The 24,911-nt window shown below is 47.0% G+C and overlaps 1 protein-coding gene across 3 annotated transcripts in view; it reads left to right on the top strand.

The window, feature by feature from the left end:
- Positions 1–24,911, top strand: part of RAD54B (RAD54 homolog B) — a 1,336,679-nt gene that overhangs the window by 1,049,400 nt on the left and 262,368 nt on the right. For all 3 annotated transcript variants that reach the window (XM_069621363.1, XM_069621365.1, XM_069621364.1), the window contains one exon: positions 9,911–10,118. In XM_069621363.1, coding sequence (XP_069477464.1) covers positions 9,911–10,118 — 208 coding nt within the window. The remainder of the gene's footprint in view (positions 1–9,910; positions 10,119–24,911) is intronic.

The following is a 24,911-nucleotide window of genomic DNA, read 5'->3' as shown; positions in this document are numbered from 1 at the left end:
GTGTGGGCAATGTCGTCGGCGGGTGACCCCTCCTCCACCTGGGCCCGGGTGGCATGAGGGGACGGCCACCGAGTCATGGTCCTCACCTGGGGAGAAGGCTGCAGGTGAGGAGGGCCTCGCGGCCAGTCCTCCCCTACACTACCCAGAGGGAATAGAGCAGATTTCTGGGGGTTCACCGCTATACCGGACAGCCTGGCATATCTCCCCATCACCTCCAAAACATACCGCAGATTTTCTTCCGGGTATTTCAGATATAGTAACAAGTCATCTGCATACAAGGATATAAGGTGACGCTCCCCTCCTACCTCAATACCGATCGGGTCATATTGTTGCCTGAGGTATATTGCTAAGGGCTCCAGGGCCAGTATGTACAGCATCGGGGACCAGGGGCACCCCTGCCTAGTGCCTCTGCCCAGCTGCCATCTTTCAGACACCACTGCACCCGTACAGACCCTGGCCAGCGGTTCACTGTATAACATCTCAGCCCATCTAATATAACCTGGCCCCACTCCATACCCTCCTAGGGCCGCCAACAACCACGGCCACTTAACAGAGTCGAACGCTTTAACTGCGTCCAATGCCACAATCGCCATTTCGCCGTCATTACTGCACCCCCATTCGACCACTCGGTGGAGTCGTCTATGGTTGTGAGTGATGTTCCTGCTCATTAAGCATTTCTAGCATGGGTGGGAGCACCTCCTCCCCATACACTTTATAAAATTCACTAGGGAACCCGTCTGCACCTGGAGCCTTGCTGGTGGGTAACTGCCTTACAATCTCTTTCAATTCCTCCAGAGTGATCGGAGCATCCAGCTCCTCCCTCTCCTCGAACACTGACCTTAGGCAGGCCTATATCTTCCAGTACCTCGTCTATCTCCTCCTGGCTGCTCCCCTCATCATCTTCATATAATGCCTTATAGTATTCTGCAAATGCCCTATTTACACCTTCCTGGGTGTCCACCGTCTCGCCCTCTTCATTGGTTACAATTCGAATCGGGGATCTCGGGGTTTCGCTCTTGTACAAGCACGCTAGGAGTCGGCCCGTTTTATCTCCTCCCGCATGCTGTCTCTCTATATACTTTTTATAATTCAAGTTACAGAGCCTTTCCCAGTATTCTACGCACTTCTGTTGTAATTTGAAGACAACCTCTGTATCAGCCCCGCCCCCTTCTAACTCTCTTTCCAGCTCGATCTCAGCTCTATGTAGATCAGCTAGCACTCCACCCATCAATCCCTTTGACTTCGCAATGGCGATCCCCCGCATCACAACCTTAAAAGCCTCCCATAAAGTACCAGCCGACTTTACACTACCAGTATTCACCTCGAAGTAAGCAATAATCTCATCCGTTATGTCTTCTCTGAAGACTGGGTCATTGAGCGCCTCCGCCCTGAGGCGCCATGTTGGTATGCGCGCCCTTGGGGGGCAATACTGCCACCTCAGGACCAGGGGCGAGTGATCAGAGAGAACTCTTGCTTTGTAGTCTATATGGTCACTCTCCGCAACTACGTCCAGAGTGGCAAAGAAATAATCAAGCCTCGTATGTAGTTGATACGGAGCCGAATAGTGCGAGTATTGCCTCTCGTCAGGGTGTTTCGCTCTCCACACATCTACCAAGCCAAAGTCCGCTAGCAGCGTCTGCAATACTTTAGCCGCTGGGCTGGGCTTGGCCGTCTTATCATCCGACCTGTCTACCCTAGGATTCAATACACAATTAAAATCCCCACCCCAAATCACCGCACCCCCCACACACGCACTGAGCTTGGTACACAGCGTTCTAAAGTATGTCGCCGTGTTTTGGTTGGGGGCGTATGTATTTACAATGCATACTTCTTTGTTCTCTATCAGCCCCCTTGCTATAACCAACCTCCCATCCGCCTCCACAACTTCTTCAGTCAACTTAAAAGGGACATGTGGCGCCACCCAGACAAGTACTCCTCTTGCATAAGCAGAGTACGACGAACCCACCGTTGTCCCTTTCCATTTCCTCCCCACGAACTCCATTTTCTCTCGCGTCAGATGCGTCTCCTGTAGCAAGGCAACGTCTATCTTCTGTCGCTTCAGATACAGCATAACCTTGTTCCGCTTCAAATAACTGTTGAGCCCTCTAACATTCCATGTTAATATCCTAAGGTCCCCCATGGTTCATCAATAGCTCCCCTTCCCCCTTCCAAGCAGCCCCCCCCCCACACCAAACAGATTCCTGATTTTAGTTCTTCCCCCAAGGCTCATTTTTAAACTTAAACACCCCAAAACCCCAACCCAACCAACTGCCCAGCTCCATCCCTGGATCTCAGGCATCCCCGCGTTTGGTTCTCCCTTGGAAGCCCAATTTGAGAACCCGACAGGGTGTCACCTCACTATCAGTGACCAAACTAAACTCTAAATGGGGATATAAAGATCGGCCCCTGGAGGCTCCTTCCTCTCCCAGCAGTATCCGTGCTCACGGATCATGTTTCCTACCAACTTGCGCGTACCTGCTCTCCAACTGCTTCAATGACTATAATCAAGTCCCACAGTCCGCAGCCCAACCAGACCCGCAGCTTTACTTATCTCATCCTGCTCCGTCTGCCTTCTGGATATCTGACTCTTGAGGGCAGCTCTGCACATCCAGCCACCCTATAGCATCCTCCGGGGTGTCGAAGAACAGCATCTTGCTCTTATAAAAAACCTTTAGCTTGGCCGGGTAGAGCAGCATGTATTTGTACCCAGCTTCCCGCAATCTCCTCTTGACCGATCCAAAGTTCATATGGCTTCGCTGTACCTGCAGGGTATAATCAGGGTAGGCAGTTATGTTCGCCGCTCCTCGTTGTATTGTTGCCCCTTTGCGGAAGTGTTCAAGGATTCTTTCCCGGTCCCGGTAGTTGAGGATCTTGGCGATCATTGGCCTGGGCGGATTTCCCGGCGGCGGCTTTCTCGTTAAGGCCCTGTGCGCTCTTTCCACTGCAAATCCCTGAGACAGGGTTCCCCCAGTGATCTCCTGCAGCAGCATATTTTCCACGAACTCCGTAGGGTTGTGACCCTCAGCTCCCTCTGGCAGTCCAACAATGCGAATGTTGTTCCTCCGGGCGCGTCCTTCCGCCTCCTCCGCCCTACTCTCCAAGTTGCCCACACGTTGCACCAGGGCATTGAGCTCTCGCTTCTGCGCAGCGCAGTCTGCCGCAGTAGGGCCCATCTCTTTCTCCAGAGTCTCTGTGCGCTCCACCAGAGTCCTCACGTCCTGCCTGAGGAGGTTCACGTCTTCCTGCACCGCCCCGACCTGGAGTTCCATTGCCGTCTTCAATTCCATCGCAGCCAACTGGAGCTTGGTCTCCCAGGCCACCTTTAGATCCGCGATCGCCGCAAGGACCTCCTGATTCGTGCCCCCCGCGGCCATTTCCCCTGCTGGGGGTTTGTCTTTACTTCTGGCTTCATCCGGGCCAGTCGGTGTCCTGGCGTATTCGTCCAGCGTGGGCTGTTTACCCTTCGCTCTCAGGGGCTTATTAGACATTTCTCCCGTCAGAGGCAGCCTCCTGTCCGCGCTTGGATCTGCAGCAGGGTGTCCCAGTGAACTTTTTTGCTTTCCCTTCGCTACCGTTGCATTTCTGTCACGAGGCTCCTTTGTTCCCTGGCCCCTCTGGCCATTCTATCTTCTTTCTCCAACTCTCACAGCCCAATAATGGGTGCAACTGCGCTTCTCCTTCTTTTGAAAAGTTCTGAGGGCGCTCCCAGCACTTTCAGAAGTGCCCATGTGTGTTTTCAGCAACCTCTGGGATCTTTAACTGCACTTTTTTCCCTCGCCTGCCAACAGTTCCACAATCCAATATTGTACTGCAGGCTCTCACCTCAGCTGTATGCTTATTGAAAGCCCCGGCGCTTGGGCTACAAAATATCAGGGGTCTCACTCCGTGTTCGGAGCGCTCGCTACATTTGTAGCCTTCCAGGAAGACATCCGCGTTATTGTCAGGGCTCAATGCCCCAGCTGTCCACTGGCCGCACTGCTGCTCCCGCGGCCGATCCTCCGTAACACGAGATACAATGTATCTCTAACCAGGCCCGGCTCCCCTTCAGTTACGCGCTGTTCTTCGCAGCGGTGAATCGGGCTTTGAAGCCGCCGCGGCCGGAGCCGCTCGCTCGTGCAGGCTGCATACCTTCTGATCCTGATGCTCCTGCACCAGGCTGCTTCAGCGACTCCCGGGCCTCGGGGCCGCGTCGCACGGAGCCGCTTCACCGCAGAGGCTGCACACATTGCGGGTCTCGGACTGGGTGTCGGGTGCCCTTAATGTTTGTAGCACACCCGATCCATGCTCCTCCAATGCCGCGCACCTCCACTGCAATCGCGCGGGGAGACAAGTCGCCAGGCGCCCAGGCCAGCCTCTCCTTTGTTCCTTGATTATGCGGCGGCCATCTTCTTCTTCGTTACGCTCTCACCTCGAGATTTTCCCTTAGCTTCCAGCAGCGTTCTTGCAGTACGGGTCCGTGCCAAAATGTATCCACACGTGCACCCAAGCTTCGTGTAAACGATCCTCTTTGTCACAGCATAATTGCATCAGTCCTTGCACGGTTTTCAGTCGGATAATGTGCGGATCTGCAGGAGCCCCCGTATGGACACGTCTTTTCACATGGCTTCCTGGCCACGCCCCCTACAGTTCATAGTTATACTTTTTATAATATCCCAAAGCTAGGTGTCCTATGTCGAGAGGGGAAATTGCCAGTGGGGAACAGGGGGAACTTCTCGCACTTTAGAGTGCAGTGTTGGGGGTCCTGGAGTCATGGGTGCAGGGTCTTCTTCTTTTGACAAGTATGACAGTATCAACAAACTAGCAATTCCAAAAATCACATGGCAGGACCCGGGCTGAAGAGAGAAAATAGTCTCTGACCCCAGGATAATGAAAGGCCAGTAGGATGCCACAGGTAAGATGAGCAGATGAAGGGACAGCCAGGGATCTGCAGGTTCAAAGACAAAGTTCATCGAGTTCCGGCAAAGCTCCTCTTCTTTGTCAAAGAGAAGCAGCAGAGGTACGATATCTAGTGCCAAGGGTTTGCTGCAAGTTTAATAGCACTACGTTTCAACAGGAAGCGTCCTCACTCTGGATGATGAGTGCCAGCCACAGGCCGACATCTTAGCTGAGCTCCAGGAGAAAGAACACAGTGACGCAGAATTTGATAGGCTCACCAGTTCGAGGGAGAGACACACAGTGTAAGGTCTGTCCTATAAATGACAGCGCAAAACTTTACCTTGCGCTTGATGGCGTCGGCAATCGTTGACCCAGCATCAGTCTTCAAAGTGTTCCTCTGCAGCTTTTTGTGTTTCAGGTCCTTGGTTGCAGTGGTCCACTGTAGGAATGCCTACAGATCTTCTCCTGATAGACAGAATCTTGGGCTGGGCGTATCATAGACGAACTACCAGGGAACCTCCAATATTCATACTCTGAATGGCTGTCCAATCATGGCCAGCCAGCTCCGGCATAGCCTTCCACCTCCTACAATATTTGGCTGTTTATTGGGCTGTACGTTGGATGAAAAAAGGCTTCTTCCCTGATTATAAGCACTTTGGAGTAAAGGGCTATATACGTTCAATAAAATACAAATACAAATTATAGTCAGAGCTAGCAGAGAGAGTGACCATACATGGCCATTTCCTACCCCTTCCTGAGGAGGAAGATGGCCAAAGGGACAGTGAGCAGCAAGATGGGGCTTAAGCATCATGGCCAGGCATCGTGAGAACTTTAATTAACAAAAGGCTGCTGTGCAAGAAAAAATAAAAGGTGCACAGCAGTGCACCCAAAACGTGTAAATTAAAGGTACCACTGTGACCTGCCTGTCAGGGCTTCATTCTGTATGGGGAAAACAACTATATAGCCATAAGAAAAGGAAACAGGGGTCCCCTTACACTAGTATCCATACGGGAGATAGTAGTGAAACAACATTGACTTATATGGGGGACAGTCAGTCTCTCCCTGAACTGGTAGCTTTAAAGACTCACTTGCATCCACAAAATTAAATGTGTTAAGCAAGGGCGTGAGTTTCAAATTACCTTACTGCACAAAATTAAGTCAATATCATATATATGCTGGGGGTCCCATTAAAATAGATGTGAAATCTACAACAACAAAAACATTGTCCCTACTATTGAACACACAATAGGCAAGTTCTGATCCCTCGTATTGGACGAACTGAAAATGTTATGCAGATTGTTCATTGCATTAGCTTTCGAGGTCCCACAAACCTCTTCATTATGTTGTATAGAGTGAAATGAGTAACAAAGAAACACATGCTGGACAGTTATTTCGCATAGCCTAAAAAGAAAGCATTTTTAGGGTAAATATTTCATTGGGTGAAGGGACAGTATGCATGGAATTGTAGACCTGGAATGACCACTTTATCCAAAGGGCCATACATCTGGCATCAGGGAAAACACATGACCAGTATCCACTGGAAACATTTCACATTTCTTGCATTGCTGGGAAAGGCATATTAAGAATCCATACCATAATGTGTTTTGTAGGCTGTATGTAGTGTCAGGAACATGTAGTAATTTCAGTACAGCTCCTTAGGTCTACTGGCTGGCATGCAATGTGACCAGGGTGAGAAATGTGCATTAGCCGCTAGCCATTGGCTAGTGTTAATTGACTCTTGGTGATTAAGACATGTGATGCTGTGTCTATGTTTAGAAATGAGGTGGCCAGTGAATTTTTATAGCTGGCAAGTAGCTTGCAACTTGAAATGTTTCCCCACAAATGTGACCATTAGCAAATATATTCTTAAGTTTAAATTTTAAATGGTGCAATTTTCAATGTTACTTCAGTATCCCTCAAGCTTGATGAGGCTTCCTGGCTTGCATACGGTGTGACAAAATGCGTTACCAATTTTTCAATAGTGCAATGTTGCTGTTATCTCAGTTTGCCTCATGCTCGACAATGGAAGCCAACTGTTTGATCTTGGACACCCAAGATTTCTGATGTCGATATCTTATTTACTCACTTTTTATGGGTTCTGAAGATAATGATATACATGTTATTGTGGGTATTTACAGGAGGACATTACAATTGTAATTCAGCGTTTTCTGCATACAGCACAGTCTGTAAAGTTTAGTAATGACATTTATTTTTTCTGTCATTGGGAATTTGGAATGATGGATAGTTGCAAAAAAGAACGAAAAATGCAAATGAGCATATGGATTTTCAGGTGCTGTTGCAAGTCTGATCTTCTGGTGAGGGAAATCTTCTCTTCTGACCTCCAGAATTGATTACTATGTTTCTTTTCCAAAAACTTTTGTTAACTTTTTCAGAAACATACACCTTTTGTTTCATATCGAACAGAATATTCATATAAAGATGACCCATATATGCTGTAAACTCAATGACAGCAAGATTTATTGAATGTGAATGCTAACTATAGGACCTCAATAGTCACAGTTTTGTATGGAAATGTGGCCACTACCCAAACAAAACAATGGTATGGAGGTTTTCAAACATTATGAATGATAGTGTCTTTTTATCCTTACAGCAACATTAGAAATTGCAACTTGTATTGCACATCACGGACAAGAATTACATGAGGTTTTCGTGCCACACTGTGAACTAAAGGAACTCTAGAAAAAGTCCTAAATGATAATACACAAGTGATATTGAACAAGACACATACAACAATCAAGACTGTGGGCAGAAATGGGAGTATATTAAAGGCATAATGGATATGTTGTATTTGAGTATTATTCCCCTAAAAGGATTGCATAATTAATTTAAGTAACCTCTGATGGATGCTTAAGCAATTAGAGAGTTTAGTTGATAGAAACATGTCAGGCCTTGCAAACTATTAAAAATCCCACTAGACCTGCAGGGCAACTTCCTTAGTTTACATACTCGACCTAAGAGAAATGCACTTGCCCCAAGGTGACTGGTGACAACATATTTGCCAATGTTTTTTGCAAAATGGTGCATGTCACCATAAGCACACTTCATATTTGGTGCAGTGTTGCCAAGTATGAAAAGTGAAACTTGCATTTGCCAGTTACTGCAAACAAAGTGTGTTTGCAGTAAATTCAAAATAATTTCTAACATCCCCATACTCGCCAGCAAGGTAGAGTATCCTGTAAATGGTGTTCAGCCTTCATAAAAACTACTCGCCAATGCTAGTCAGCTAGTAGACTTTGCAAGCCCTGAATGTACGTATGTGGTCAATATGCATAGGATTGTTTGCTGTCTGTTTAATTTGGTGGATATACATAGGACTCGTCAATGATTGATGGAATTAAATTACAGTGTATTGTGGATATCGAGTCATAAGATACCATTCTGTAAGCATGAATATTTAGATGGTTGTTGAATTTAATGAATTTGTTTACTCACATGATTGTATGATTATTTGATTCATTCTTGGTTTGGTGGGATTTTCCATGGCACTTTCAGGAATATTTTGGATTTTAGAAATGTGTATATTCCTTTTTGTAAATTTTTCGATTTTTGTAAAAATGGCGCATGCATTGTATGCAATAAAGTAAGTTCTGTACAAACACTGTTATAATATGGAGGGTTAGCTTCTAATATAAGGCTCTATGAAATACAATACACTGGCAAATTCATAAATCCACAACACTATTGTGGTAACATTTATGCCGGTGCCCCTACAAGAGTTAAGAGCCCAAATGGATGTCCCCATTTATATCTAACTTGACGCTTATGCAGATCTTCCATCATGGGTTTCTTTGATTGTCTTGTTGATGTGGCTTGGGCCAACTCTTGAAAATCTTGCATTCTGCTACAAAGGAAGACGATTTGGCCCCTTTTCCAGGACACATTTAAGATGGTGTTTTCACTGTTAAATCATGCAACTTTATAACTGTGTCCTGAAGTGGGGGATACTTGTTCGATGCCAAAGGGTCTATTTGTTGTACTTTTGTCAATTTGTATTCATAAAATGGGGAAGTCTTTCATTTTCAAGTGGAACAGTTCCAGGACACAGCTTTGTATGTCCCCTGCTCCTTCTTTTAGAAAGTGAATGCAAAGGTTTTCTCACCTGGCTCTATTTTCCATCTCTTTGTACTTATGTTGTAATGCTTCGGTGGAGTCTTTGAGCCACATTAATTCCATGATCATTGGGTGGATTTTATTTTCAAGCATAGAGATGGCCTTGTTATTCTGCTCCATGTGTTCCCACAAAATAGTTGTATCCTCTTGCTTTTGCTTATTACTGCCGGTAGGTCAGTACGAAGTGCCAGAAGCTCTTTCTGAAAAACATATTTAGGATCTTCCTTTAAACCCTGCAAGGGTTCACAAGCACATTCTTTAGTATTTTCCACTGATTGCTCTTCTATCTCATCGTTGTCTTCCCTCCTATCTGGGTGTGTTTCCAGAGTGTTGTGGAGGCCTTCTAGCCTCCTTGAACAGGCTTTGTGGGAGCTGTAGGAGTCAATTACCACCAAACATCAATGCACAAGCGGACAATGGCTGCCCTTGACCCACCGTCAGCTAATGTTGGTTGATTCTGAATTTGTCGAAATTAGATCCTCTTCAAATGGGGCGATGTTCTTAAACCCTTATGTCAAGATTGATGAACACAGATATTCCTCTAAACATACATGAAGAGAGTCATAGGTTGATGTTCTTCACTCCTTGTCTTCTACTCATATCTTTACATCAAAATGGTCTCACCTAAACATTGGATATTATGCTTTACTTATAATGGAGGATGGCGTTTTTAATTGGCAATGTCTTTCAGTGTGTGCTGTTAGAAGTGTATCACTTGAACTTAATGAGAATGAAAAATACTGATGAGAAAGTGTTTGTTGATTCTTTTGATATAGTTATGTAGTTACAATACCACACAGAATTGTATCAACTGGGTTTGTGATGTTAATTATTCTTCACATTTACCCTTTCTTCTAGTTCAGCATAGTATATGGTCTGACAAGCGGTCTTACTTTCTTCTTAGGATCACAAGATAGAAGAGTTCATCCTTTCTCCACTTTACTCAGTCCTTATCATCAGCTACGAAATGCTGCTGCGTTCACTGGAGCAAACCCAGAGTATAGAGTTTAACCTGGTGATATGTGATGAAGGGCATCGGCTAAAGAATAGCACTATTAAGACCGCATCTGCCCTGAGCAGCCTGTCATGTCAAAAAACCATCATACTCACTGGTAAGAGAAAAATGTTCTTAATTGCTACTATGCCATTTCAGTAATGTCCACTCATTTCACTAGAATTAAAGAAGGAATTGCATCAAACTAATAACATTGTCACGTTCACAGTGCTTGAGTTGGCAAGTGAACCTGTGCCATTAATAGTGCTACTTGCCCATTGAGAGTGCCTTATCAGCCTCTCGGTTAAAAAAGCAAATATTTACAAAACACGGCTAATAGGATTGTACACATGTGCTTTTTAAACTATGCTTGTCCTAATTGAGGCCTCTTACTTTTTCACAGATTAAAAAGCTTTAGGCGTTTTTTGGATCCGCTAGCATTTCTCGTTCTATTCAATAGCATTGTAAGCTGCATGCATACCATAAAGTGGTTCCTGGTTCTACCCCGAAGGGAAACTATACTATCAGACAAAAGCCTGAGTGAACAGCCAAGTCTTAGTTTACGCTGTAAAATCATGAAAGAAGAGCAAAGCCTCAGTTTCAGTGGAAGGTTGTTCCAAAGGGAGGGATCCAAAACTGAAAAAGAGCAGTTACCCTGGTGCAAAAACTGAAATTTGGGACTACAAGTAGCCTGAGTTGGGAAGAGCCGAGTTTTCTACCAGGGAAGTAGGAGTTTATTCCTTTAGAAATCAATATATGACTGGGGGTACCCAAGAGACACTGGAAGACAATACACAGTTTTAAACTGCTTCCAGTGCTTAATGGGTGATCAGTGGTTTTGATGAAATGCTAGAAATCTGCAAAGAATGTTAAAGACCAAAAACCAATCAGGCTGCAGAGTTTTGGAGAAAAAAAAGATGTTGAAACTAAATAGAAGGAAGAGTAAGTTAGAGAGAATTAGAGCATTCAAGTGGAGGCTGTTTTAAAGTAGACTAAGCTGAGACTTGGGCAGAGTAGGAAAGATGTTCTGTTATGTTGATTTATAAAGCACACTGCTGCCCATTGCATGCTCTCCATGCGCTCGCATGGCTCTGTAAGAAAAGTGGACAGGGTTGGTTAGTGAGGGAGGGAGGGATATGACGCAGGTTGTGCTCATCTGTTGACGCGTGCAGAACTAGGAGAAAATGGCATCTGTGTGTGATCTTTCTAGGTGTGTTTTGTTATCTGCACTGGGCTTGTGTCTGTAACGGTGGCATCCTGTGTCTGAGTTGTTTGTTGTCTGCTGGTATTGGGTTTGTAGTATGATTAGAGAGGGATCTGTGTTTTGTGTGTTTTGGTGGGTGATTTCACTAGCCCGCTGGGCTTGTGTTGTACTTGAGAGGTGTGAGGGTGTGGAAAAGAGAAGGGGGTGTGATTAGTTGCTTTCGGGTGATCTGTGGGTGTTCAGTAGTTTTAGAGTTGGTTCTTCATTCTTTATTGTCCCGTGTTTGCTTTGGTCCAGGCAGGTGTATGGTTATTAGAGGCATACGTCTGAACTAAATCTAAACAACTAAATCAGTACAATTCTAGTGTGGATAAATTCAAACACAGCAGATGCCAAATCAGTACATTTCTAGTGTAGCTAAATGTAAAATCAGTGGCTGCCAAATCAGTATATAGTTCTAGTGTGGCTAAATTCAAAAGCAGCATTAACTAAATCTTTACCATTCTAGTGGGGTTAAATACAAACGTCGCGTTGAATACAATTTTAGCGTGGATAAGTTCAAAAGCAGCTGCAGACAAATTGGTTTGAATTATATTGTGAAGTCCCTTACCTTCTTTTCTGTAGTCCTCTGAATAAGGGGGGCTGCAGGGGAGGTCGCCAGGTGTACAGGCCAACAGGAATTACCCTTCCCCGGCTTCCCTGGGAGGTTCCAGTCAGAGTACTGGTTGGGTCACGTGACCCCACACAGTACCAATCGGGGATTGTGGGGAAAGTTTGGAGGAGGGTCTCAGAATGGAGATGGGAATTGGGAGTGGGGGTCTTTTTTCCCCTTTTCCCATCGTTTTTAGGGTTAAATTCCATAAAGTTACAGGATAAGGGGCCCATTGATTAAACTTAAGGGTAGGGGGTCAGTTTTAAATTAAAGGGCTGGGGAGGTCAGAATTAAATAAATGAAGGGCAAAGGGGAATTAATTAAATGAGGGGATTTTTTTGGAAAGCTCCTCTGTTTTCAATCCATTCCAGTCGAGCTTTAGGCCTGGTCGAGGGGCTGAAACAAGTTCTGGTATCAGTCACGGATGACTTGGCGAGGTTAACTGATCAGGGTGGGGGTAGTGTCCTGATCCTACTAGACCCGTCGGCCACCTTCGACACCATTGATCACACTATTCTGCTTCATAGGTTGTTGTTGGCTGACCTGGTACTGGATTGGTTCAGGTCTTTTTTAACTGACCGCACCTAAGTCCTGGCACTACAGCCATTTAAGTCATCTTCTCAGGCTTTGTGAGAAAAACCAGGAGATATCTCACCCGCTAGTTCCTGGAGATCTGTCATGCAGGTGGCCAGGACACGGCCATCGCTTTTGGTTCCAGTACCTGGGGGTGGACCAGTGCAGGAGGATCAACTGGGTGAGGGGTCTTCGGGGGGTGGGACACCAGATGGCGAGACACAGTATCCCATTCCCTGTTAACACCTTTGGCCCATCTTACCAGGTAGGATACTTAGGAACTATACCCCCCTCCCTTTGCAAACACTTTCAAACAGACTGCCCGCTCTGGGAGAAAACAGACTAACACCCGAGCAGTGTACCTGACGTGCCCTTTTCCTATGGTCAGGCAAAGTCAGGCAGCTATGGACAATCATTCAAACCTGACTACCATTAAGCTTCCCCACACGGATAAAAGGCGGCACACAAGGCAAACACACAAAGGAACAGTACTTGCCAGTTGGCAGGTGAACAGAGGCAGAAAGACTGCAAACCAAGAACCTTGACCTTTCCAACAAGAAACTGCTACTTTCCAGAACCCTTCATATTGGAAAGCGTAAGGCCAGGAAACCAGACTGAACAATCCTGCATTGTGTGTCGGAGATATCCAAGGCCCTCCTACATGACTGATTGAGTCAGGGAGAAGCAGCAGCCGTCGTGGCTCCATGATCAAAGCGGCACCAGAGAGATCAACACAGCCGTTGAGTTGGGGAGACCGATACGAGACTGGTCTATGTTGAAGTCAAGGTTGCAAGCGTCAACATTGTATGAAGAGCGCAAGCGAGAAGGTTATTAACACGTGTGATGAGAGATGCGAGTAAAGACCAAATGCTGATGAATATGTGAACCTTATTGGAAGAAGATAGGAAACAAGTAATAGAGTGGTCCGGCACCACGAGTGTGCTCAGTCGAAGGTCTCTGTGCTCAATCGAAGGTCTCTGTCTATCCAAGAGGTGGCAGAAGTGAAATTGAAGAGAAAGACAAAAAGTAATGAGTGAAACGAATCGACGTGGACCTGCAACGGTTTAAACAAAAGAACATCACACATTCGAAAGTCTTCAATTTTTGATAAAAAGAGGAAAGTAAGAGAGATTACGTGGTCCGAGCCCCAAGGAGGGAGACCACTCGTGAACATTGTGTATTTGTGAACATTGTGTAACAGGTGTCTGAGCCTGATCGAGGGAGGCCCGTGTTCCGAGCCCGGAGGAGGGTGACCACTTGTGAATATTGTGTTTAAGGGAGTCTGAGCCCGTCAAAAGGATACTCATGGTGAACAGCAAACGTGAGAATGTGTAAATGTGAAATGCTGAGAACGAAGGAGCTTTGGTGCTTGTCTGGAGTACCAGGCCCTCTGCAATAAGAGACTTTGTTTGGTAAAGCGACTTTGGCGCAGAAAGCCCAGGTACTTATCTGCTGAACTGCATCCTCGTTGCCAAAAAGCCATAGTGTGTTCGAAGCTTGAGTGTGTCGCCTTGCCCCGTGCTGAAAACGTGCGGAAGGGAAGCCAACTGCTCAACTATCCTGACATAATTTCTTGAGCACTTTTCGTTTTGCATACATTTATGTCCCGCACCATTTGTATTTAAAGATAAGGATTGGCAATAGGTTTACTAGTATAGGCCCTTTTATTCGAAGCAACTCCACTAGGACTGCGTTATTATTATTTGATGGTCGTAGCTTGCTCCCATATTAAATTTGGGTTTAGATAGGCATTTAACCAACCCATTTGAAAGTTCAATAAACACCCTTGAACTGTGTTCACTTGTGTCTGGCTTCACTGTTTGATACCATACCTTCCTTACATTTGTCATGTGGTGTCCCCCAGGGATCGGCTTTTTCTCCTATCCTCTTGAATTTTATATGTTCAGCCCCTCGTCCATCTGATCCAGTGCTATGGCTTGCGCTGCCATATTTTTGCGGTCTATACCCAGATTATTGTTCCTCTGAGTTAGGAAAACCCATCTGGGGCAGCCACGCTTAGAGACTGTCTTAAAGCAGTAGGAGATTAGATGAGCCTAAATTGTCTAAAACTGAATGGCGGAAAAACTGGTGCTAGTTGTGGGTCCGTGGTCAGCCATCCACTCCTGGGCATCAGACTATTGGCCCCCCTCCTTAGGTCCTTTTCCTCACTGTTAGGGAGAATTCTCTGTTTAGGCTGAATTTCCTAACCTAGTGAGTCCCCCAGCAGCTTTGCTGGATTTCTGGAATTTGTTTTTTTCCATCCCGCCAAGAGTGAGACTCTTTTCTCCCACTCTTGGACATGTATGTGTGTGTAATTCCTTTGAGATGTCAATGTGTTCGATGGGCTATGGGGTCTTTTACTCCATAGGGTCTCATATGTTTTTCTATGTGTGTTACACCGCACCCTACGTGCCGTAACACTGGGGCGTCCTAGCGGACCCCCACCATAGACTCCATACCCGGGGACTGACTACTGTCTCCCCGGGCATGTAAAGTCACCATTGGCTTTACTAGACCTAAATTTACTAACAGGACTAGTACAAACCATCTTATTGTGGACGTACTAGTAGGGGTAATTCGATTACTCCTAGCCTTGTTACTCGAGGGGGCACTGTCCCGTCCCCCCTCGTCGAGTTTTGCTGGTGGCAGTGGAAACTACTTGTTATGTTCGACCCCGAGCATAACCCTATGGGATTCGTCCCATTGTTGGAGATTGATACTTTTTCTCGTTAATCTCTACCATACCACCGATCTACTTATCTTAAATAAGTTTATCGGATGGTATTTTCTGCCAGAACTCGGTTTGTAAAATGGCGTCTGTGTTCATCTCTGTGACTCCTAAACCAAAGGTTGAGCCCTTTGTTCCACTTTTGGCGGGCCTCTGTACAGAGACCCTCCAAAGTGGTGCCATTCTGTCTGGGTTACCTCAGGGGTGTGGGAGGGGGTTTAGGCACCCTGGACCGAGTTGCCTTGCCAACTCAGGTCGCACTCTGGAGTGATTGGCCCAAGTGGTGAGCGTTGTGTTGATTGACAGCTAGGCTGAATGAATGGGGGTTTTCTGCATAAAAGCAGGGCTTTTGGGGCTGGATCTTCAGAAGTCGCCACAGGACCTAAGAATCTGACGAGGATAACGCTGAGCCGACCTGCACGACGACACCTCCGGTGGAGCCTTGCGGAACCGACTCACCACTTCCCGACGACAGAGGAGATCTCCCTGCCGGAGAGTCTCTTCCCCTGGCCGGTGGGAACAACCAGTCCTCTTTGCTTTTTATTCGCCTCAGGACGCAGTGGTCGAATTGCTCGTGCAGAGCACCCCGGCAACCGGATAGCCACTACCCCTGTACCGCGACCAAAAGGTGGTGCCTTGTGGCGGAGCACTCCGCGGCTGGTCTCTTCCCTGGTGGTGCACCGGACTTCATTTTCTTCGACGACGAGATCATCTCTACTCTTGGCAAAGACCCGACGTGCATCCACCACCAGGAACAACTGCCCCCGCCGGAGCTGCCCTCCACAACAAGGTACCGTGTCCGCCTGGCTTCCCTTTCGATCGGTTCGAGCGAGGTGTCTTAATCCTCTCCGTTCCGTTGGGTCGCCTTTTATCCGATAGGATTGAACTGTGTTGACTTCATGACCTGCCTATCTTTTTCTCTCCCGTCCTAACTAATATTCGAGTTTCATCTGGGTTGAGGTATACACCTCTGTCTGAAAATAAGTGGTACCGGTAGAGCCTAGAGTTGTCGATATTGCTAGGGGGATTGATCGTCTACTTCGTAGAGTAATTGTGTTTGATTTATTTGCCGTGATTTGCCTTAGTGTTTTCCATAGATGTTCTGTTATAAATAAAATGCCTTAATATCTTTACACTAAGCCTTGTTGCGTGTTTGCTTGTCTTGCTGTGAAGAATTGTCCTATCTTGTATACTCCACATGCTGCTCAACTTTTCTTGAGAGAAGTCTGACTGCTCAGCCACAGCTACCACGTGAATCTGTGTGGTGCAGACTGCTACCAAGTGGGTTCACCGCCAACGCCTGTGGTCCTAAATCTTTTGCAGTGGTCCCAGAGGGAACTGCACAGGTTTCCGCCTAACACTCACCGTGTAACTAAGGCTAAGAACCTGGGTGTCAAAATGTTGGCATTAAATAATTAAGGGCAGGGGCTTGGGATAAATGAATTAAACGGGCATGGGCCGGGGTGGAATTCAGTTTAAGTGCAGGGGGCTTTGGCAGGGTTACAGGCAAAAAGACCTGGACTTACCTGCAGTTTGGCATGCAGGGATTTAACTGGCAAGGAGGCGGGAAATTAAATAGCTTCCTCTTACCTTGTTTGGTACTTTTCTTTTTTTCATCTTGTTGTTGCTGGTAGGGCAAGTGACCCCCAGCAGCACCAATCAATGGTTGGGGTGAAGGTTTGGAAAATGGGGACGAGAATCGGGAGTGGGGTCTTTTTTTCTCTCCCTTTTCTCTATTTTTTTGGAGTTAAATTCGATTAAATTATGGTATATGGGGTTAATTGATTAAAATTAAGGGTGGTTCCAGTATTAATTAAATTAAAAACAGAGGGGTCGAATTTATTAAATTAAGGGCAGAAGGGTCTGAATTATTTAATTAAAATAAGGGCAGTGGGGGTCAAAATTAAATAATTAAACTTAAGGGCCGGACAGGGGTAAAGTTAAGTTTAAGGGGAGGGTCCTTTGGGGGCTACAGGCCAAAAGGTCGGGACTTAACTGCAGGTTGGCGTGCAGGGCTCTACCTGGCGAGGCGGCGGAAGCGGAAGATGAGAAACAATTTGGTGCAGAGGACATAAATAGTACCAGCAATACACCACTTGAGCAAGTTGAGGTGAAACGAGTGAGTCCTCAAATTTGAATCCCAAGTTTTTCACAGTAGGAACCAGAGTGGGATGGGGCCCAAGCCCTAAGGGCCAAAGTCGAGACAGCAAGCATGGGTAGATCCACTGACAACAAAAACCTCTTTTCAGCCTGAAGAGATAGAAGATGGGCAAGACTTACACTCAGAGGATGTGGCAGCCATGTTCCCTTCAAGGCGGACAAGAAGCTAGGCGTCATCACTGTAAGCATAACATGTGAAATTGAAGGAAGCAATAAGGGAAGCAAGAGGCTGAACATAAAGTTTACACAAAAGAGGGGAACGGAAGGAGCTGTGAATTACATGAAACAATGGATGTGATCCTGGAAATAACTTTGCCAGCAATGCCTGGAAATGAAACCTGCTAAGGAGTATGTCATGCCCTACAGTATCGAAACCTGTGACTTTACTTTACTTTACTGCATTTGTACTGCGCAGCAATGAACCCGTGGGCATGATGGCGCAGACGAGACTAGACAACAAGAAACATATAAGCGCAGAAAGAGCTAGGGGAGAGAACCGAGGAATCAACTGGGCTTTATTCAAAGAGTCATGTTTTTAACTTTCTTTTGAAGGGCTCAAGAGTCAGTTCCAATCTAAGGTCCAGGGGAAGGTGATTCCAGGCAATAGGGGCTGCTGTGGCAAATGCACTCCTTTCCACTTTCAAAGATTTGCTTTTAGGGATTAAGAGCATATTAGTATCCTGAGACCTGAGAACACGAGGAGAACACTTAGGCAGAATGAGTTTGTTGATGTAACGGGGCATAATGCCCAGGAGGCTCTTGAATGTTAGGAGCATAAGACGATACTGGATTGTAGCCTCTACATGTAGCCAGTGTAACGCTCTTCTTGCTGGTGTAACATGGTCCCGCCTGGAGAGGCCTGTGACTACCCTCACAGCACCATTTTGGATAACTTGCAGTCGATTAATCTCCCTTTTGCTGATACCAGTCAGCAGACTGCAGCAGTAATCCATTATTGCGCTTACTATGGCTCTCGTCAGTGTTTCGGCGTTGGCCTGAGAAATCATAGGTCTAAGGTGAGTGAAGAGTTTAAGATAGTAAGCTGCCCCTGATACAATACTTCCCACGTGAGCATTCATAGAGAGGTGTTGATCAAGAAACACCCCTAACGACTTAACTTTTTTAAGTGTGTCTGGTTTGACTTCGCCAAGCTGAATTTTGCTATACCTGGGGTCAAGTTTTAAGATCCGATTAGGGGATCCCACAACCATGAGCTTCGTTTTAGTTCTGTTAAGCGCCAGTCCATTTTGCACCATCCAATTCTCGATACAGGTGTAGACTTTGTTTATGCGCTCTTCATCTTGTGTGTGGTCTCCCGTAAGGGGAATGATACATTGGGTATCTTCTGCAAAATTAGTGAACCCGATATTTTCATGCACCAACATAGAGAAAAAGGGGACAGTAAAGATGTTATAAAAACAGGGCGAAAGACTTTCTCCTTGTGGGACTCCATACTCAATCGGGATTGTGTCTGCTTCAGCTAGGTCTGAGCATACACAACTGACCCTGTTTTTGAGAAAAGAAGCCACCCACTGAGAGGCTTTGGTGGAAAAAGCTGCCACTTGTTCTAGCCTGGTGACCAACAACGTGTGGTCAACCAGGTCAAACGCGGCTGAAAGGTCCAGCAACATGAGCATAGTGGATACTCCCTTATCTATGTTGAAAAGAAATCTGGATTTTAGTTCCAGGAGGGCCGTTTCAGTGCTATGACCCGCTCTGAAGCCTGATTGCAGACAGTTAAGAATTGGTTGGCTTTCTATGTGTTTAGCTATTTGTATATAGGCAACTCGGTCCAGGATCTTCATCAAGAAGGCTGAGTTGGTAATAGGCCTATAGTTCAAGGGTCATCTTTGGCGAGGCCTGGTTTTTTGAGCAATGGAGTGACCCAGGAGCGTTTCAGTTCGTCTGGTACGGCACTCTCTTTAAAGGAGGCATTAACAAATTGCAGGAAGGCTTCTAACAAAAAAGGGGGACATGCTTTAATTATAATGGCTGAGAAGGGGTCACCCCTGCAGCTAGTTGTTTTCAGATGTTTAACCACCTCTGTCAGCTCTTCCAGTGTAATTGCTGAGAAGGAAAATTCTGGAATTAGTGGGCTTCTAATGTGCTCCTGAAGTTCTGGGGTGTTACCTTCATTTAGGGCGTTTGCCTTTTTTTAGGCTGATGTTGGCTTTGATTCCCTGTAGTTTCGAGGTCATGGCATCCTGGATAGCCCGACACCATTTCTTGTCTTTAACGGCTTCATTGACCTCGAGGGCAGGCGTCGATTCCTGCTCCTTGAGAATTTTGAACAGTTCCTTAGCTAGATTGAGAAAAACATGACCAATGACACCCACTTAGTCGATTGGCATCCTAATGTCATCAAGGTCGGTGAGTAAAGCCGGCTTGTTTGGCCTGGTACTAAGCATCTTTAAAAATGATGGAGAAGTTCCGAACTCTCAGCAAATGTTTGCACTCCAGTAATTTTTCAGAAAAAAGGAAGAAAAGAAATAGGGTGGGAATTTGATGTGACTTCACGGTCAAGAGAGTTTTTCCAAGAGGTTCAGGAAACTGCCAGTGGAGAGTGAGAAACTCCATACAAAAAGTGTCGTAACATTTGAATCGTAACATTTGAAAATTGTAACAAGAAAAGGGTCCAATCAAGATTTCTTAGTGAAAGAAAAAAAAATAGATGTGTATTATGATCCAGGATAGAAAAATCAGAGTTTAAGATGGGAGGAGTCAAGAGAGCAAAGGAGACAGGCGAGATGCAGATTCATTCAGTGACAGAGCCAGGTTTATATGCAAGAGGAGCGAAGTGCTCATCAGGGGGCACTGCACCGGTCAGGTCGCTAGCATTGCCTTACTTTTTGGTGGTATAACTAGGAACTGTTGATAGGGAAGCATACGTTTTTGACCGTTTTATCCTTAGCACAGCTCCGTCTTGTTCTGGCCCAATTCCTCCCCTGCACACTCATGATATTGCCACATCAGTAAATATTAACACTGACAATTCATATACCGGACGTTACAGTTTTTCTATCCTACCTTACTCCTGGCAACGTGTTTATATTTGAACTTCTCATGATACTTTTATACATTAAAGACTCATTCTTTAATATAATTTCCTGTAATATCACGGATGTCACTATGTATGCAAATAAGCGGGGCCCAGACACCTTTTGCTCCCCAGGGCCTGCAAATCCCAGGCTGTACAGGCAAACTGTATGTTTGTACTGTGCCCCTCAGTCTCAGCACAGTGCTGGTCGTATGATGGCAAGGTTTGTCAGGACTGAAAATGGTGTATTATCGCACCAGCATGTGAGCTGGGCTTAGCGGGGGCATGCACCCAACAGTACCTCAACCAACATGTAAATGCTGGCAGGGTAGGGCAGGGGCGAGGATATATTCACGAGAATACACAAACAACTGAACAAAATACGTTATCACTGAGGATCCGCACTTCACGTCTTCCCCCTGAGAGAATGAGAAGGAGAAAGCTATACCACACGAGAATAACAGGATATGATTGCATGATACATACAGGTACGACGCCTCAATACACTAGTGTAGGCAGCGTGTCCACAGTGCCAGAGCGACACATTTTTTTTATTTCTAGTATGCAAAGAAAAGCCACACCCTTTCTCTTTTGCAATCCCGCCCAGGAGGAAGAATGGCAAAAGAGCAACTACGGAGCAGGGCAGATCTTCGGATTATAGTGTAAACATGTAAACTGTATGCCAGCTGCGCACTCACTGGAAGATGCGTAGACGACGCCAATCCATGAATTATTGCGCCTCCTTCCCATCCCTCTGGCGCTAATAAGGACTCTTTCTGAGGAGGTAAAAGTCTCTGTTTATTTACAGCGTCTCAACATTATGATTGCAAGTTCCGGACAAAATGAAATTATCATTCCAAAATGCAGAAAAATGTTACCTTGTAAGTATCCCTTTCCCTCTTGTTTAACCAAGCGTGACAATTTTCATATTCATATGGTATCATTTGCTATTCTTTTTGCCCTGTTTCTCATCAGATTGTGCTGCTTTCGCATGCTTTGTATCTTGTGATAGAGCATTCATTTTCTAGCGCCAAGAGGCTGTTTCTGAGCCAACCCGGTGTCTGGACAATGCATGCGATTTGTTAAAATATCAACTGTCAATTGTAAGGCATTTGGCAATTAAACTCTCAATCTCGCTTAATAATACAGCCTCCCTACCCCCCATCCCACTGGTCCCAATATTTCGTCTTGGTTTTAAATCCATTTACGCAGTGCCTAGCTAACAACTTTCGCTACATGCATACACCCTCAAACACACCAGAAAGTGCCTGATGGAAATGTGAATGTCAAGTCATCGGTCTGTTCAATTCCAATCTCACCTCCTGTCACCGTGCCAGTACAGAAGGCGGGAAGTCGGCAACGACCGCACAGGCACCTATGACTTGCATGAAGGCACAAATCCGCTAGTGTGATGGTTCACTGTACAGGCACCAACCTCTGGTCTGCGGTGTGTCTCCTAGTGGTGTGTGGTGGTGTTGCCTCAGATAAGCACAGAATATCCCATGAAGGGCCCTTCCCTTCCTTGACACCAATGAGAAGGAGAAGACAAATTCCTCTGTACCAGAGTCCAGGCAGATAGTGTCTCTTAACATGCACTGTTTGCATGTATCAAAACACCCTTCCTAGTGGCCCCTGTGGCCTTCTTAGCATGAATTGGCCCCCATGGGCTCCAAAAATGGACGGGATGACGCACGTGCACCCCACGTGTGGGGCCGCGACCATCAATAGCACAACACAGCGAATTGAACGTTCTTGCCCCGGTAGCGCTCCTGGTAGGCGTCGGAACAATGATCTGGGCGCTGATTACAACGTCGGAACATGAACTCCCCACCTAGTACCAGCCTCGTCGCCAGTGTGATGTTTACTATCGTGCCCCCGGGACTCCTCTGTAAGGGGCCTCACCCTCCTGTACCTCAAGGACTACGCAGGACGCATGTCTTGATCATTCGGGTTCCCGGCATGCTCTGACGAGCTCGGGTATGCCCCCTTTATTTAATGCGCATGCGCAATGGCAAACATCGCCGTCACGCTCACGTGAATTCATCACACTGATGACGCCCACAAATTATTCCAACCACATCTCGAAGTGCAAGGCCACATATATGTATATACAGATGTTACACACATGCAACAGCACAAACAAACTTAACAAACACTTAACTTTCCATGCAGCGATCATCAGCACGGCAGTCTTCACATGGCTTGCCTCAGCCAGGGAACGGTGGGGCAGGCAGGCCAGGCAGCAGGAAAAACAGAGGCAATGCTGCTCTGGCCTTGGGTGGCTCTTTAACTCTGTCTGATTTGGACAGTACTGCCAACTGCGTGTGCACACACCGTCCGTGACCAGGTCCCGGCCGCTTGGTACTGGGAAGGTAATTGAAATAGCAAATGTGCCCTGGCCTGCCTGTGTGTCTATGGCGTGTGGCGTGTGGCTGTTGTGTGGTGGTCTAGTGTTTTGCTGACGTCATGACGCTCACACGCTCACTTAATAAAAGGGGCTCTGCTGGTGCTGCGAAGGCAGAGCAGCAGAGCCCCAGGAAGTGGCAACTCGTGTCTGTGCATTTGTGGGTTGTGGGCCTGCCACGTGGTCGTGGCCTAGTTTGCAGCGCAGCCTTAGTGCCCTAGGAGCCGCGGCTGCTGGAGACTGGGAATGACACCCCCACATCGTGAGACTTGCGCCCGGTGACACCTTGCGCCGTAGGGTGGTCCCCTACCGAGGATTCGCCGGCTGCCCCCCGGCGTTTCCTTCTTTGTTGGGTGATCCCGACAGCATCTGTGGGCTGCCCCGGAGACCGGAGGCAGCCCACAACATTGGCGACGAGGCGGTCTGGGTCCTCCACACCCGTGTGGTGTGGAGGCTGCTGGAAGCCCACAGTGTGCAGCGAGTGATGCTGCCTGGAAGAAGGCGGCCGTGTGTGCCTGTGGCGAGGAAGAGCCGCGAGGGAACGGCACCTGGCGAATACGCATGGGTGCTGGAGTTGGCTCTGAACCCGGTAGGCGGAGCCTGTTGGCTCGGCCCATATCGGCTGCGTGGTGGTGTCGCGGCCGCCCAACAAAGAAAAGGGGCGGAGCAGAGTGATCCGAGCCCGTGGCGGTGAGATTTCTTGGCAGCCCCCCCAGAAGCGAAGACTGCGGGGTGCGCTGGCCCACTGGGCACAGCTCCGCAGCAGCAGACGTCACGGCAACTCCCTGGCCCCAGCATCATCATCCGGGCCGGGAGGTGTGGGCCGGTTTCGGTGCAGGCCCAACTGCAGAAAAGGGGGCGGGGTCCTACCTCGCCTCACCCGTGGGGAAGGAGAGATACGCCTCGGCTGGCCTGGAGTGTATGAGGGCCCATGCACACCCGGGCCTGCAAGAAAAATAAAAAGAGTAATCAGACTCTCAAAGCTGCCTGGAAAGGGGCGTGGCCCACTACACCAGGTCGCGGCGGTAACTTTCCCTGATCCACAATTCCCTGACTGAAGGCCACCTACAAAAAAAAAAAGAAAGAGAGAAAAGAGGAAAATTAAGGAGATTCTGTCAAACTTCCCTGTATTCTTCTTGGGCTCAAGGGGTAGCGGCTCCTTCTGGAGTGCTTGTGCGTCCCTGGGAAGGAGGAGCTGGGCGGCGCTGTTGAGGTAAAACACCAGTGGGCACTAAGGGTGGGGCTGTCGGGGTAAGGACTTGTGAGCCCTGTCCAGTAACCACCTCAACAGAAATGCCCTTCCTGATACCCTGTCATCAGCAATAGCTCCAAAAGGCAGCGATTTCCCCGGGAGCACTGGGTGCTGTCAAAAATACCTCCCTGCAAGGGGTCAAGCTACCTGAGGTCCAGTAACTGCGGGTGTTAGGGAGAATTCTCTCTTTAGGCTGAATTTCCTAACCTAGTTAGTCCCCGAGTAGCTTTGCTGGATTTCTGGAATTTGTTTTTTTCCATCTTGCCAAGAGTGAGACTATTATTCTCCCACTCTTGGACATGATTCATGGTGTTCCTTTGACTGTTTATGTGTTTTATGGGCTATGGGGTCCTTTACTCCATAGGGTCTCATGTGTTTTTACTATGTGTGTTACACAGCACCCTCCGTGCAGTAACACAGGGGTGTCATAGTGACACCCCACCATAGACTCCATACCCTGGGACTGACTACTGTCTCCCAGGGCATGTAAAGTCACCATTGGCTTTACTAGTCCCAAATTATTAACAAAAACCAGTACAAACCATCATATTGTGGATGTACTGGTTGGGGCAATTCGATTGCCCCGGGGTCTGTTAGTCGAGGGGGCACGTCTCCGTCCCCCCTGATCGAGTTTTGGCTGGTGGCAGTGGAAACTACTTTTTATATTCAACCGCAAATATTTTCCTATTGTTCGAGACTACCAACTTTAATTATTTAATTCTCATAGCCTCGAACATACCGCCGGTTTATTTAATTAATATGAATTCTCCGGTTGGTATTTTTTGCCAAGACTCGATTCTAAAATGGCGTTTGTGTTCTCTTCTGTGACTCCAACCCAAGTCGAGCCCTTTGTTCCACTTTTTGGCGGGCTTCTCCACAGAAGCCTCCAAAAGTGGTGCCA

This window comes from Ambystoma mexicanum, chromosome 5q, assembly GCF_040938575.1.
Source record: "Ambystoma mexicanum isolate Mex_15411 chromosome 5q, UKY_AmexF1_1, whole genome shotgun sequence".
Classification (NCBI taxonomy): domain Eukaryota; kingdom Metazoa; phylum Chordata; class Amphibia; order Caudata; family Ambystomatidae; genus Ambystoma; species Ambystoma mexicanum.
Note: the sequence above shows the minus strand (reverse complement) of the source record. Positions and strands in the feature narration are given on the sequence as shown.